Below are 13,587 nucleotides of genomic sequence, written 5' to 3' on the forward strand. Positions count from 1 at the left end.
GCTTGCTTTGAGCAGAATTTGGAGCCTTTCCCTTCCTGATAGATTTTGAATGCATTTAAACTTGTGGGTTGTAAGAAGAGGGCAGAGACGGGATTCTTTTGAGCCCTTTTCTTTTCCTAAAAGGCAAATTTACATTGGTAAAAGAGTGGCATCAAATGTACTTAACAGGGTAGGGAATAAAGGACATAAGCAATTTCTTGATCAGTTAGCACTGACTTTACTCCATAGACTTGAAGGTACACTGCCTTACACCACTGGGGGATGTGTCCCGTGCTTATGTTCTCAAATCCTTTATCCAGGGCTTATGGCTGTGTTTCCCAGCTCATCAGCTACATGGCACAGGTACTGGTGGACATGGTTTTAACTTCATGCGAAGTTGTTGTCAAAGAGCCTGTTATTCTTAAGACGCATTATAGGTATATATAGTTGATGATACATCTATACAGGCAATGAGCACCTACATGCACAGAACCACTCGTGGTCTACATCAATAATATGCACGTAGAACGCTTGTGTGTACAGCTACAAACTACATGCCTTGGTTTTGTCTGTGAACTGAGCACTTTTTCTAGGTGACTTGGCAGCTCTCCTGTCTGTCTGTCTGTCCCAGGCAGGAGAGCAGGTACTGCAGGAGACTTTCTGGAAGTCAAATCCTGCAAGTAGGATTTTTCTGCACCGTTTGCAGTGTGACCCTTTTTTGCTTGGGTTGATGCTGACATCTGGAGGCTATGCCGTGGCAGTGTGTGTGCGCAGTTACTTCTACATGGCTTTTTGCTCGTGTTCATGGCTGCATTTTGTAAGAAGCATCTCTTGTATCCTGCTGTGTCAGGGTGATTTGACCCTGGGGCATGACTACTTGTTTGGATATATTTGCTGAAATCCTGTTGCTGTTTTCGATAAGATTTAGTGTGTTTGCTGTGGTTCCCTCTGTTAATGATATCTGCTTGTGGTGTGGTCAATAGGCATGAGGACAAACTTGAATAAAGCAGGCCTGGATACAAGACAAGCTGTGGTCTGACCAAGTTTAAAAGTCAGGGAAAACTGAATTAGGTTTTCAGATGATGGAAAATTGACTTATTCTCTCAGCTGATGAACATCTGGAGCAACACCAGTGTTCATAAGAGGGTGTTCACCTGCAGTGCAGGCTGTCTGACACTGCTGATCCCTCAAATGAGCCCTATCCATAATCCTATAGGAAAGTGTGCTCTGCCTGCCCTTCTCTGTGCTAACTCTCCTCACCACACTGTTACCATGTCTGACCTATGCCCTGATGGTGGAATGACAATGTTTCTATAACTCACTTCTCTCCTTTTTGGCATCTGTGAGGTAAGGAAGGGATTTGGGGTTTTTAGGATGAGGTTGCCATTCCCCACTTTTGCCCGTGAGCCATATTAACTGAGAAAACTATTTGCCAAAGCAAGGCTTTATATGGAAATTTCCAGTCATGCTTTTAACTTCCCAGAAGTGCAGCTGAAAGGCACCCTGGCTGCTACACCAAAGCCCTGTGCACTTTGGTATGGTTTATTACTGTTTATTACTACACATACCAGTATGCAAATTGTCATGCCCCAGAAATAGTGCCTCTCCCTTAACATTTGCATCCTAAGAGGATGTTTTCCACCTCCGCAGGTCATTTTGCCAAGGCAGGGTGAGCCCCCAGAGAGGGCTGCGGGATGGTGACCAGGAATTAGTGTTACCAAACCCCAGCCCTACAAAAGAGCCACATTTGAGCAAAAAGCCTGGGCAGCTTGTATTCAGGCTTTTGCTCAGAGACCTACTGCAAGCAAGGAATAGACTTTTGCAACCACTGCTGGGAATTCCTCTTTTTCATTTCCTCCTGGCAACTTCTGACTTTTTGGCATCACCAAATTGCGCTACTATTGCTGCTATTACATTCCACTTCTAAGCTCTTTGTAGACCTTGCTGCTGGGCCGTGTTTCTCCAGGAGCTGCCCAAACATTTCTGGGACTACAGTGAGCTCTGCTGCATCCATTCTTCATTCCATCACCAAATTGAAGACTATAAGGAGGAAAGAAATAAGGAAGAAAAGGAAAAAAGATCTATTAAAAAACATTTATGATTGGAGTTTTATACTGGCAACTGGGAAACTGACAAAAGGGATGGGTATTTAATCTCTAATTGATTTATTTTTACTTTTGAGCAATATTCGTGCCCTGAACCCAGAATTTCTGTTGCAACAGACTTGCACAGTAGAGAGGCTGAATAGCTCCTGCATGTTTTGTGAAGAAGCACGCTGCTAAAGTAGGTAGAATTGGTGTCTAGCAATTGGAAGGGGCCTATACTGTGCTTCTTGCATTTTTCTTGTTCTGAACCAGAGTGTGTTATATTTTGAGATGAAATGCCTGAACTTTTGAAGTTGAGAATAGACAGATCTCTGCTCACGTTTCTTCCTTGGTTTCTAGTAAATGTATAAAACAATTTTAAATTTGAGACCTTAACCTTGGTTTTAAAGCATTCAATGAGTCATTTAAATGAATGGAACTGTGAATTCTGGGGAACTTTCAGCAATAATTCTGACTTATGTTCTTTACTGGTCTTGATGCATGATTTTCTCTATGCCTTGCTATGGTGAACAATCACCTTTTACTTTAAGAAGCTAGGTTCACCTCAGGCCACATTTGTTCTTTGAGAATATTGGCATCTTTCTGGCTAATTCCTCTCAGGGAAGCTATCAACTTAAATTGTAAGTTGTACCTCCCTTCATTTTTTGATGACGTATGTTTGTTGTTACTGCTCTGCTTATCAGTATATCTGTCTTTCTGGCATTGTATTATTTCATGCTTTGGCACCTCACTGTACTCATAGAAGTACCGCTCTGGTTTCCAACTGCATATGTGAATTGAAATAGAAGTTTGGAAGGTTTTTATTCAGGAGAATAAAAATTATGTTGAACCAGTCTCCTAAATTATGTTGAACCAGTAATAAAATGGATTCAATAACCGCCTTACCTTTTAACCCAGTGAAATGAGCCTTTCTAAACCTCTGGTAGAGAATTACCCTAATCAAGTCCAGAACTCCTCACAATAGAAAATGCTGCATTTCCTAAGCAGATTTCCCGAGGTTTGAGTTCATATTCTCAGGTGGAAGTGAAGCAGCTGTAGGGATCAAAGACCATGGAAAATGTTCTCTAGAAGGCAGCATTTTTGCTGCCCCCCAACTTTTTAGCCCCAGAATAGCTAAATGTCGACTTTGCTAGCATGGAACCAGCAACATTGGCCCATGCTGGCCCTTAGCCGCAGGAGCTAGGAATCCCAGGGATCCCTCTCCTTACAGTGTGAGAGATGGTATAAAGCTTCACAGGAAATCTCCAAGACCACTTTGAATCCTGCTGGAATGGTACAAGGGTTCTTGGCTGACATCAAAATCTGATTTTTTGTTTCTTTGGGTGTGATCATGAGGGATGGAGAACAGGCTTTTGAAGAACGATCAGTTATGTTTGTTGAAACAGTTCTGAGCTGGATACAGTGCCTTTTGGTCATGATTCAGGCAAGAAAGCACATGTCCAAGTGTGACAGAGTGGAAAAGAGCATGTGTGTGGCCCACATTTAGTAATTTCTGTAAAAAAATTATCCCACTGGCTATATGATATTACATTAGCCAGACTTTTCCACTTCTTTGAGTAGTGTCTCTGCTTCCAGAAAAAATCCACAACCTTAATCTCTCCAAATGAACTGGCTATTAATTGAAGGAGACCTCAAATGATCCCTAAACAATCCCATATACTAATTAAAGACAGATCAAAGTGCAGTCTCTCTTATTCTCTCTGGAGGCAATATGATTTCTGAGGAGCTTCTTTCTAAGGGAAAGATAATTCCTCATGGCACTTCCTTGGTTTCATGTGCAGAAATGCACACTGTTTTCTAGCTGGCAAACAGCAAAGACGTGGGTGATGCATGAGGAGCAGCCTAGCCTGCTGTTGCCATTTAACCTAAGATAATATATTTCATGATCATATTCCTGGAGTTTTTAGCAACTGGTTTAATGTATGTGAAAGTATTTGGCTTGTCTTGGAAATGTTTTCCATTTGAAAACAAGCTGCAATGGGAGAGCTGGCAGTTGCACAGGAGGCTGCTCCATGGAAACTGGATTTCCCTGAGCAGCATGGTGGGGCTGGGTCACAGTGAGGGCTTTTGAACAGCTCCCAGGAAAGGCTCCACTCTGTACAGATCTGCAGGATGGAGAACCCCTCCACCTGGTCTCTGGAGGATTGCTGCCACCTTGCTGCTTGGCAGAACAGGGATTTCTTTTTGGAATGGGTTTTGTCCCTGTTTTCTGTCCTTTGGGCAAGATGAGCTTGCAGAAGAGCTGACGCCTGGCTTAGACTCATGAGTTAAAAGTCTTGGGACAATTTTAGATCTCCAGCTGTGGAGTTCTGTTCTAACTTTGCTGTCAATTCAAGACTATTTCTCTTAACTTTGGCAACTACAGGACCACTAGCTGTGTCTACTTTATTAGTAAGCAATACCAGGACACCTGATTCTCATTGAGAGAGTACTAGACCAGATGTTTGCCAAAGGTCTCATGCATGAGCTCACTGATACACTTAATTTTCTTGGGGGCCCCTACTACCTGTGTAGGAAGCAACAGCTCCCCCTTTCAGAGGTGATGCGAGGACAGGATCTGCTGCTGTTGTGTGGTGCTCAGAGGATGATAATGCTGGAAGAGGCTGCTCACTCCAGCTCTGGAAAGGTTTCTTTCTGTGCCTAAGCCCTTCTGGAGACAGCTTTATTGTTCTGCATAAGTGTGAGGAAAAATATTGCATCCAAAAAAGTTCCTCTCCCAGCCTGGCTTGCAACTTTCCTGGGCTTTTCCCTTGTCTTTCCCAGCAGAGAGGACCACACACCCTTTGGTGCTGGTTCTTTCTTCTGCATACCTGCAGCTTCTATCTCCACCTCTTCTGCTGCATGAGGCACTGCTGGCACTCAAGGCTGCCACAGGGCAGGCCAGATCATCCTGGCCTAAAGCCTGCACCCAAATCTGCTATTGTGCAGATCTGTTCTGGACCAATCCCTTTCTCTGTGGGACAGAGGGTGTGTGTGCCTCAGTCCTGTAGCAGATATTATGCAGGGGAAGCTGGGGCATGGGGCATGTGATAGGAGAATACCTTGTTGTCAGCACTGTGTGTGCTGCCAGTGAGGATGATGGTTTGCTGACAGAAAGCTGTCACATCACCAACTGACATCCACAAAGCTCTTTCAGTGTGAGTACAAGGCAGGATCCCTGGCTGGACCAGTTCGGGGTGCCCATCCCCATCTCTTTCTTGAGAATAAGTCATGCATTAGCTCATAGCAAGCTCATATGAACTGCATAAAAATACAGGATGGCTTCTTCTGGCTCACACTGGCAAAGCTGCTGTACTGGGACTTGCACTGGCCAGGGCTGTACCAGCTACATCAGCTGAGCTGCACAGTAGGAGGTAAAGTAAAAGTGCACGAACCTGACAGAAATGCACAGGGATGGGGTCTGCCGCACACAGCCACGAGAGGGCACAAGAAGCAAAGCTGAGACCCTTCTCGAGGCTTCCTTGCAGGTATGAGTATCCACGGCTACTGTTCTTACAGCAGTTGTCTGAATTTCTCTTGAGAGCTTTTATATTTTGTATGCTTGTGGGTGCGTTTTCTCTGTTCCCAGGCTGGCATCTACAGCTGAAGAGACATGTCAGTTCTTGGTGTCTGAAGGAGGACAGCCCCATCACAGCCATTCCTGGCTCATGCTTCCCACCTCTCCTGGCCCTGGGTGACTTTTTCAGTCCCTCTCTGCCTTGTCTGGAGGGACACATCCTTAGCCAGGGAGCATGGCTAAAGAGAAAGAGTTAAAATGTGAATTTCTTGCACCCTATGACAATAGCTGCCTGGAGCAGACTGACTTTTGGAAACATAAGTCCTTGGTTTCATGACTTGTTATACACCCATCAGTGTGAAGCCCAGAGAATTTGTCCTGTTGTGCTTAAAATGCCACTGGCTGGCTCTCTGCTTGCTATTTACAGACTCCCTGTGCAATCTGTCTTGTCCTTCCTGAAATGTCTAAACAAACATCCTTGAATGCTCTCTGTTGCAATGTGACTTTACCAGCTTGTTTTACATCTGGGTTGTGTTATTTGTCATGACAAGGAGCAAGTGGGACAGTGGGAAGAAGTAGAAGAAAACTCTTCAGAGGTGTGTTTAATTCAAGATGTTTCTTGTAGGCTCTTCTTTCTCCCCTGCGATAGGGACAGCAAAAAGACTTGCATTGTGCTGGCCCAAAGGGTGTCTGCCACCTAGGGTGGCATCAAATGCCAGGAACTGACCTGGAAGGAATTACAAGAAGCTGTGCAAAATGGCCATCACAGCCCAAGGCAGGACCACCTCTCCCTAAACCGGCTCTGACTGCATCTCTATTAATGGACCTTCTAGGAATTAGTGGGAAAAGACAGAAGAGAAAAAATGATGCCTGGAAAATAATAATGTGAGTCAATGCTTGCTGAGAGAGCAAAAGAGCAAAACTGAGAGGTGAAGAGATCCCTGCCTGGGAGCACCCAGATGCTTTCTTTGCCTGGCTATGGTGTTGTTGCCTTGTGACAGTAACAAGATCATGGCTTGCAGAAGGACCACTGTCTCCTACAATATCCCTGCCACCTTACCCCAGTTTCATACAGTTCTTGTTCCTGCTACCTCAGAAAGGTTTACTGACAGTGAGATATATTAGGTGAGAAGTCAGCCTTAAGGGTAACACTAGAAAATAATTTGGGAACAGAAAGACAGTACGTATTTGGTCAGTTCTACATGCCAGGTAGAGTTGAGCCAGCAGAGTTGTTTTGACAAGAAGTGTGGTTTTGTTTGGCTGAAATCCTTATGAATTCAACTTCGAGGCTGGTTGCATCTTTATAGCCTAAAATTACTTTATAGCTGTAGTTTATTCTCCCTTTCACACAGGAATAGCTTTGGCAAGGACTGGTCTTGCTGTAACTAACACCCAGAGATGGAGCCAAGACCAATTACCCACTGACAAAACTGGGCCTTGAGAAGATCATATAAACCTGTCAAGCAACATGTGCAGCACCATCAAAGGAAGGCCCATTGTGCGCTAAACCTACGGACTGCCTTGGGTGGGTCCCATAGATGCTGGTGTGAGTTCAGCATTTGGGCAGGTTCATGGACTTTGAAATACGAAGGACCCACCTCTTGTTTGGGCAGCTTTTGAGCCACCAACTACTGGAAGAGGGAACATGGCAGAGCTGCCTTCTTCTTACGCTATTTGGAGGCATATGCTAGTAGGCATGGTCAGAGACAGGATATTTGACTAGAATGACTTCTAGTATAACCATATACACCTATGGGACTTTTCATCTCAATGACTGTGTCTTCCACAGCTGCTTTGTCAGCACTTCAAGGTAGGGTTTTGTGCACTTTGGCACACACAAGGCATCTGACACATATTTCAAGCCTTTAAAGGGCAAAGTCTGCACGCCAGGCAGTACATCTTAAACAGCATGCCCAGATTAAACATCCTTTCTCTACCTGGCAGAAAGTAAGGCTGCACTGCTTAGACAACACTTGCACTTGGAAAGCAATCTTAGCACAGGACAGTAGAGTAATTTTAAACTTTATAGCTCCTGTGGAATACAAACACCACAGCAAGGCACTGATGACTGATGTCTCCTCTATTCAGACCTGTCTCTGTTCTTTTGAAATGATTATAGAATAAAATTACTACAAAATTTGAATTAAAGACAAGGTTTTATTTATTCTGTATAAATATAATCAGAAAGATTATTCAAAGCCACAAGAATAAAACGTGAAATTGCCTTTGTTCATCTTAGTATAAAAGAGGAAGAGGTAGAATTTATCATTTCTAACATATTAACCTTTCTCTAACCTTGTCAGTTAGATGTTTCTAGTGTCTCTGAACTGAGCTCAGATCTTGTCCTTTAAAATGTTTTAGATCATAATAGCTTAGCCAATATGATGGCTCAAATCAGGCATCTATTACATTATATACCCTTATTTCTTCTTCCAAAGGTACTATGCAATGCCTCAGAAAAGCTTGTGCATGCCAATTCCTGGAAGAGACATGACTGCAAGCAGCAAAATTGAAATAGAACCAGCAAGCTCTACCATGCCCCTCTTCTGCATTTTCATGGAAGCATCTTAAAAATGCCTTGTAAAACAAGTGCACTTTTCAGGCTGTTAGCACAACCTAGCTGCAAATTGAGGAGCAAATTTCTTACCATTAATATTCAGGCTTTGTGTAACTAAGTCTTGAGTTCTGAAAGGTCGTATCTCAGCAAAAGGTAGGAGAAATTTTATTTCCATGGGAATTTCTTTAGAAAATTAACTAGTAACTCTCCACTGAAGAATTCATTTCTCACACGCTATGGCAATAGTTTTGCTCTAAGAAAAAGTATTTTTTTCAGGGTTTGGGTGCTCAGAATCTGGTGCTAATGAGTCCATTTTCTGTGCATCCCCTCCAGCATGTGGTGGTAGTAGCTCTTCTTCTGGAATAAATTCAGCAGGCCAGCATCTTCTTTGTTGGCTTGCTACATTGTCCTTACTCACCTTTCCAATTTGATGGATATCCTTGACAATTATTTTTTCAGTATCTTCTAGTACCGTTGTCAATAAATTAAATAGGAGAGCAATCCAGGCAAGACCAAAAAGGATCCAAATGGCCACCAGTGTTCGATAGTAGGAAAAGTAATTCCTGTCAGGCTGTTTACCTGCAGATAAGGAGGAAGAAAGAAGAAGAAAATGATCAAGTTAAAATTTCTTTGCTGGTGTAAAGTGGACCAGCCTAGTGGATTCATTGATGTATTTTATGTTGAGTACTTTAAGGTGACTTTTTCATTATAATGGAGTCTCTCACCTGCCCAGCATTAGGTTAATGCTGGGCAATCTCTTGCTGTTACAATAAACTGGTACATGCTGGCCTGTCAAAAGATATATTGGAATTCATATATTGATTATGGTATTATCTTGAAAATACTCCCAAACTCACAAAGCACAAAGAGCAGTGCACAGTGGACCATTATAACCACACAACTACTACTACCTAGGTTATTGTGATTCTGTGTATTTCTATAAAGTGTGACTATAACTTCATAAATATTTGCTTTGAATTATAGGTACCCTTGATCATACAAGGACAGTAGCTGCAAACTCCTAATTTACTCTTGAACAGTTTGAGACACTTCTTCCATTAAAACAATATGTAACTGCTGAGAACTCACTGACACATGCCAAGAATACAATTTTCTGTGATGGAAACCAGGCCAAAACTTACTTCATGCAGTCCAAACCTCTTACCATCAGCCAGTATCACACAGCATGCTTTTCTGCATGGGTCATTTTATTTCTCCATTCAACAATACACCACCATACAGAGAGCATTTGCTCCTACTGCACTCAGTCCCACACAACATTATCATCATGATACAGCTTATATGGCTCTTGCATCTGCAGGAAAACTTGGTGATACTGCTTATCAAGTGCTATAAGTCACTGTCAAGAGTGACTCCACATAGTAGGTAACACAGCAGTGCGCATGGACAAGGAGATGACAAAGCTGGTGGACCATTTCCCTTCCTGAAGCTTCCCAGAAGGAGCTTCACAGCTGGCAACTCTTTTCAAGTCCTGCAGAACTCTGTAGTGCACAGATCAATGTGCAGGATTTTTGTATTTCAGCATGCAAGAGCTGTGAAAATGGGACAAAAGTGAGCTGGTTTGACCTCATGGATAGATATCCAACAGCTGTTTCTGCTGCTGGGGTTGAGTTGGCGGAGGGGATGCCAAGCTTGCTACAAAGCATCTCCTTTTGTGTTCTTACCTGAACTTCATGATGTGGGGTTAGCAAAGGAACTAGTAATATCTTTGTAATGGCAACTCAAAACTGGACTTAGGTCATAACTTCAGTGTACAGACCAAAGGGAGTTTCACCCTGGAGGTATCACCTATATGTATTACAGTTAAATCCAGACTGTTGTCTTCCTACCCAAAACATGTTTTATCTCATGCTTGAAGTACAACAGCTACAGAACAATTTTGAATTGCTAAAATGTGAACAAACTCAAACCTGTTCTGTTCCACTTGGGCAGTGCAAATCCATTTGTCACCTGTAATTAATTCTAAAAAAATAATGCTCAGAGCAGTCATTGATTCTGCTTGTTTCATTGAGAGGTGTGAGGCATTAAACTTATCATTTTATTGCCTTTGTTTAAGGCAAACTGAGATAAATACTTCAGGGAAAAATATTTCAGCTCCAGTTAAGTCATCCTAATGAAGATGAAATCACAGTGCCAGGAGGCCTATCTAATTGGTATTTTGTAACTGTATTTGTAAAATAACATGTCTGCAGGGCAGGAAAGTGCTATGGAGGTAGTGGTTTTCAGGCTGTGAGTTGCTGTCACTATTGTAAAACACATTTGTAATTTGGACAAGAGAAGAGAGTGCACCAGTTTAATGTTCACTTTTTCTCCCACATGGCACCACTCATTCTCCGTCTTCCTGTGTTCCACACCACTGAGTTTAAGATGATCAGCATCACACAGGCCAAGGTTATCAGCCCTACAGACGGAAATGCCTGTGCCCTATTGTCCTCCACTGTAGTGACAAAGATTGTCCCCAGCTGGAGAAAACAGTGAGCAAAGAGGTCACTGCTGTGTGATACAGATTCTCTGGTGATGCCTGAGTTCTGATTCATGTTTGTGGCAATACTGATAAACCATTTTTGGAGACAAAGAATCTTTCTCTGGATTATGTGAAAAGAGGAATTTCAAGGGGCACGAGTTTCTGTGCTTTGTAGCAAGAGGGAGCAATTAGCTATCTGGGATGACTTGGGGAAATCTTGCCTAATTAACTCGTTTCTGTTGCATGAATTAACCATCAGGTAGTCTATAAGATCATTACAATCACTAAACTCATGCAAACAAGGAAGGTATCAACTGTATTGTCAAAGCACTACCCAGCCTCTTTAGCAGGCTGAGAGAAATTGAAGTCAGCAGGAAGAAAACCTTGTGGGCTCCCTCTGTCCAAGTCCTCAGCCTGATGTAAGAAATCTCTTAAACACACAGCAAGTCTGTCAGGCAGGCTCCAAGGCCCCTCCTGCATTTCTGCAAGGCTTGAGAGCCTGGGATTTGTTGTGTGGTGGATATCCGCCCATCAGAAAGGGGTGTGAGGCTTCCAGATTCTCCGTAGGGACAGCACCGGTGTTCGAAGTACTAGCTTCCTTCTCATATTCCCACTGAAGAGAAGTTTAGGCTGGCAAGGTCCTGGCAGGACAGGTTATCGTAGAGAAGACTTTGATTCTCCATGAAATCCAGGTGTTTGATTGTTTCTTCTGTGGGCACTGATTTGGCTCCTGGTGATCATTTTAGAGTTCCTCTGGAAGCTTATTCCATGGAGTATGTATTTTGGTCAGCAGATTCATGGAAGTGTTTTGAGAAGCACTCCAGCATGATAGAGAGTAATTTAAACAGTTCGTCTTCAGGGGAAATCTTAAGCTCTGGCTTGTGAAGACAGAGAGCCTCCAGTGATGCACAGGAGACTAAAGACGGCCACTTTCATTGTGGTATCTATGTTTAAGACCCACTTCTCACAGAGCGAGTGGATTTCCCCACTTTCCCGTGACTGGGATTTCTACCTCTCAGTCTGTTGTGTAACATCATGTCTTCTGAAAGATGACCACTTATTTCTTTAGCATACATTTTGAAACACAAGTCTTAGGTTTGTATGACTGTCTCAAACTGTTTCCTTTTGGTATACGCAAACTCCTAGGCTCCTTGAATTCTTCCCCTACACTTCCTCTTGCCTCCTCAAAATGCTTGGCTTCTTTGCACCCCAAAGCACCACATTTCATTATATTTAGACAATTTTTTGGTTTTGTCAGCACATGCAACCCCAGAGAAATGAGTAATACCCCCAGAACTGTACGAGACAGGCTAATGTAAATTTGTCCCTACAGTACACTGGTGGACTGTACACTCAACCCATCATAATTACAGTCATGACACTGGTGCTTTGCTGTGTCTCCTCTCTGAAGTCAACCTTACCTACTACATAATCTCCAAAGCCAATGGTGCTGAGGGTGATAAATGCAAAGTAAATTCCTTCACTGTAGGACCAGCCCTCTGTTTTCTGGAAGAAGAGTGACGGCAAGCACAGAAAAACTAGGATCCCCGTTGCCAGGAAGAACAGAAGGGTCAGAAATTTTATCTTCTTCTGAAAAAGAAACCAGTGCAATTATAATCATGATTTGACACACTAGTAGGCCATATATAATGATGGCTATTCAAAATGGGTGGCTATCTAGGAATACCTACTAGGACCACAGGAATTGAAGGATTTGTATTGAATATTCTTCCTCTGAAGACGAAGAATATTCTCTAAGCTTGCTTGGAAGCACGGGCAACCTATATAGCCCTGGGAGATGTAGTCTTTTATCTGATTGTATCAACCTCCAATGACTGTGAGTATAGGAGGAATTCCTTTCAATGAATTTTACTGGAGTCAGACTATTTCCACTTTTCACCAGACAACTTTGCTTTTAGTTTTTAGGTATTCAGGTATATTTATACTGTTTCTGACAATACTATCTCCAAGAGTCTTGATTGTTGACCTAATTTCTCATTGCATCAGTGTCACAACTTTGTTCCTAACCAGTGGATACCTTACTACAGGAAGACCTTTAATAAATGAACTCTTGATGAAGAAGTGCCTGGAAAGTGACTTTTGAACCATCCTACTTCCCAGCAGTCATGAAGAAGCCTTGACTGGAGAAAAAGACTTGTTATGTATTAAGGTTTATCAGCTAGACACACATATATGAAACTTTCTAAATCTAGATTGTCTGGAAATTAATGGCATCTGTTGGATAATTTTTCATGCCTTTGTGCATTGTGCTTGTGCTTGAGTCTATATCTTATCAAGCCTTGTGTCCTATTTAAGTTCACCAGACATAGGGAGAAATTTAGCAATTTGAACAGGGTTGTCTGTCACATTCATACCTTGTTGTGAAAGAGAACTACAGTACGAGACACAGGAAAGCTATTCTCACTTCCTTGGTAGTGATGAGAGAAGGGGAGGAGCTGCAAACAACTTGGGGCATAACGAGGCAAGACACATCCTGTCTCTGGCTGTTTACAGGTGCCTCCTCACCTTTCAGTGACTGGGCTCAAATGGACAACTTCAGCCTGATGTTTCCTTTCTGTCAAAGCTAAGTGTGGAGAGGGACTAAAGGACCGTGTAATGAATAAGGAGGGATGACACACTAGGCATTGAGTCAATATCTATTGAAACCCCTATAGCTCACTGCTTTTTACAGCTTTTTACTGCTCACCTGCATTTTGTTGCTTCAAGATGAGATGATTAATCAACTCTCTCTTTACTGGTTGTAAAGGGAGACATGTACTTCCCAAGAGTGTTAGCTCCTGAGGTAAGTGTCTAGAGAAATGGGATAAGGTGTCCACTCTCTCCACTGACTACTGAAGGGGGCTGGATGTCTGCCATTTAGATGGATAGATAAAATGCATCTCTTTCAAGAATATCTCCTCTGTGGTTGCCTTGTCTGTTTAGCTCTGCAAGCGAGGAATGTCTC

At 42.8% G+C, this 13,587-nt stretch overlaps 1 protein-coding gene across 1 annotated transcript in view; it reads right to left on the reverse strand.

Annotated features, from left to right (window-relative positions):
- Positions 1–8,390: 8,390 nt before the first annotated feature.
- The window catches only part of LOC104404163 (potassium channel subfamily K member 16-like), a 10,410-nt gene continuing 5,213 nt past the window's right edge, over positions 8,391–13,587 (reverse strand). The window contains exons 4-5 of the mRNA XM_010012523.1: positions 12,044–12,212; positions 8,391–8,716 (exon numbers count right to left, since the gene is read on the reverse strand). Of these exons, the coding sequence (XP_010010825.1) occupies positions 8,391–8,716; positions 12,044–12,212 (495 nt within the window). The remainder of the gene's footprint in view (positions 8,717–12,043; positions 12,213–13,587) is intronic.

Source organism: Nestor notabilis, unplaced genomic scaffold (assembly GCF_000696875.1).
Source record: "Nestor notabilis isolate BGI_N333 unplaced genomic scaffold, ASM69687v1 scaffold7114, whole genome shotgun sequence".
Taxonomy (NCBI): Eukaryota; Metazoa; Chordata; class Aves; order Psittaciformes; family Psittacidae; genus Nestor; species Nestor notabilis.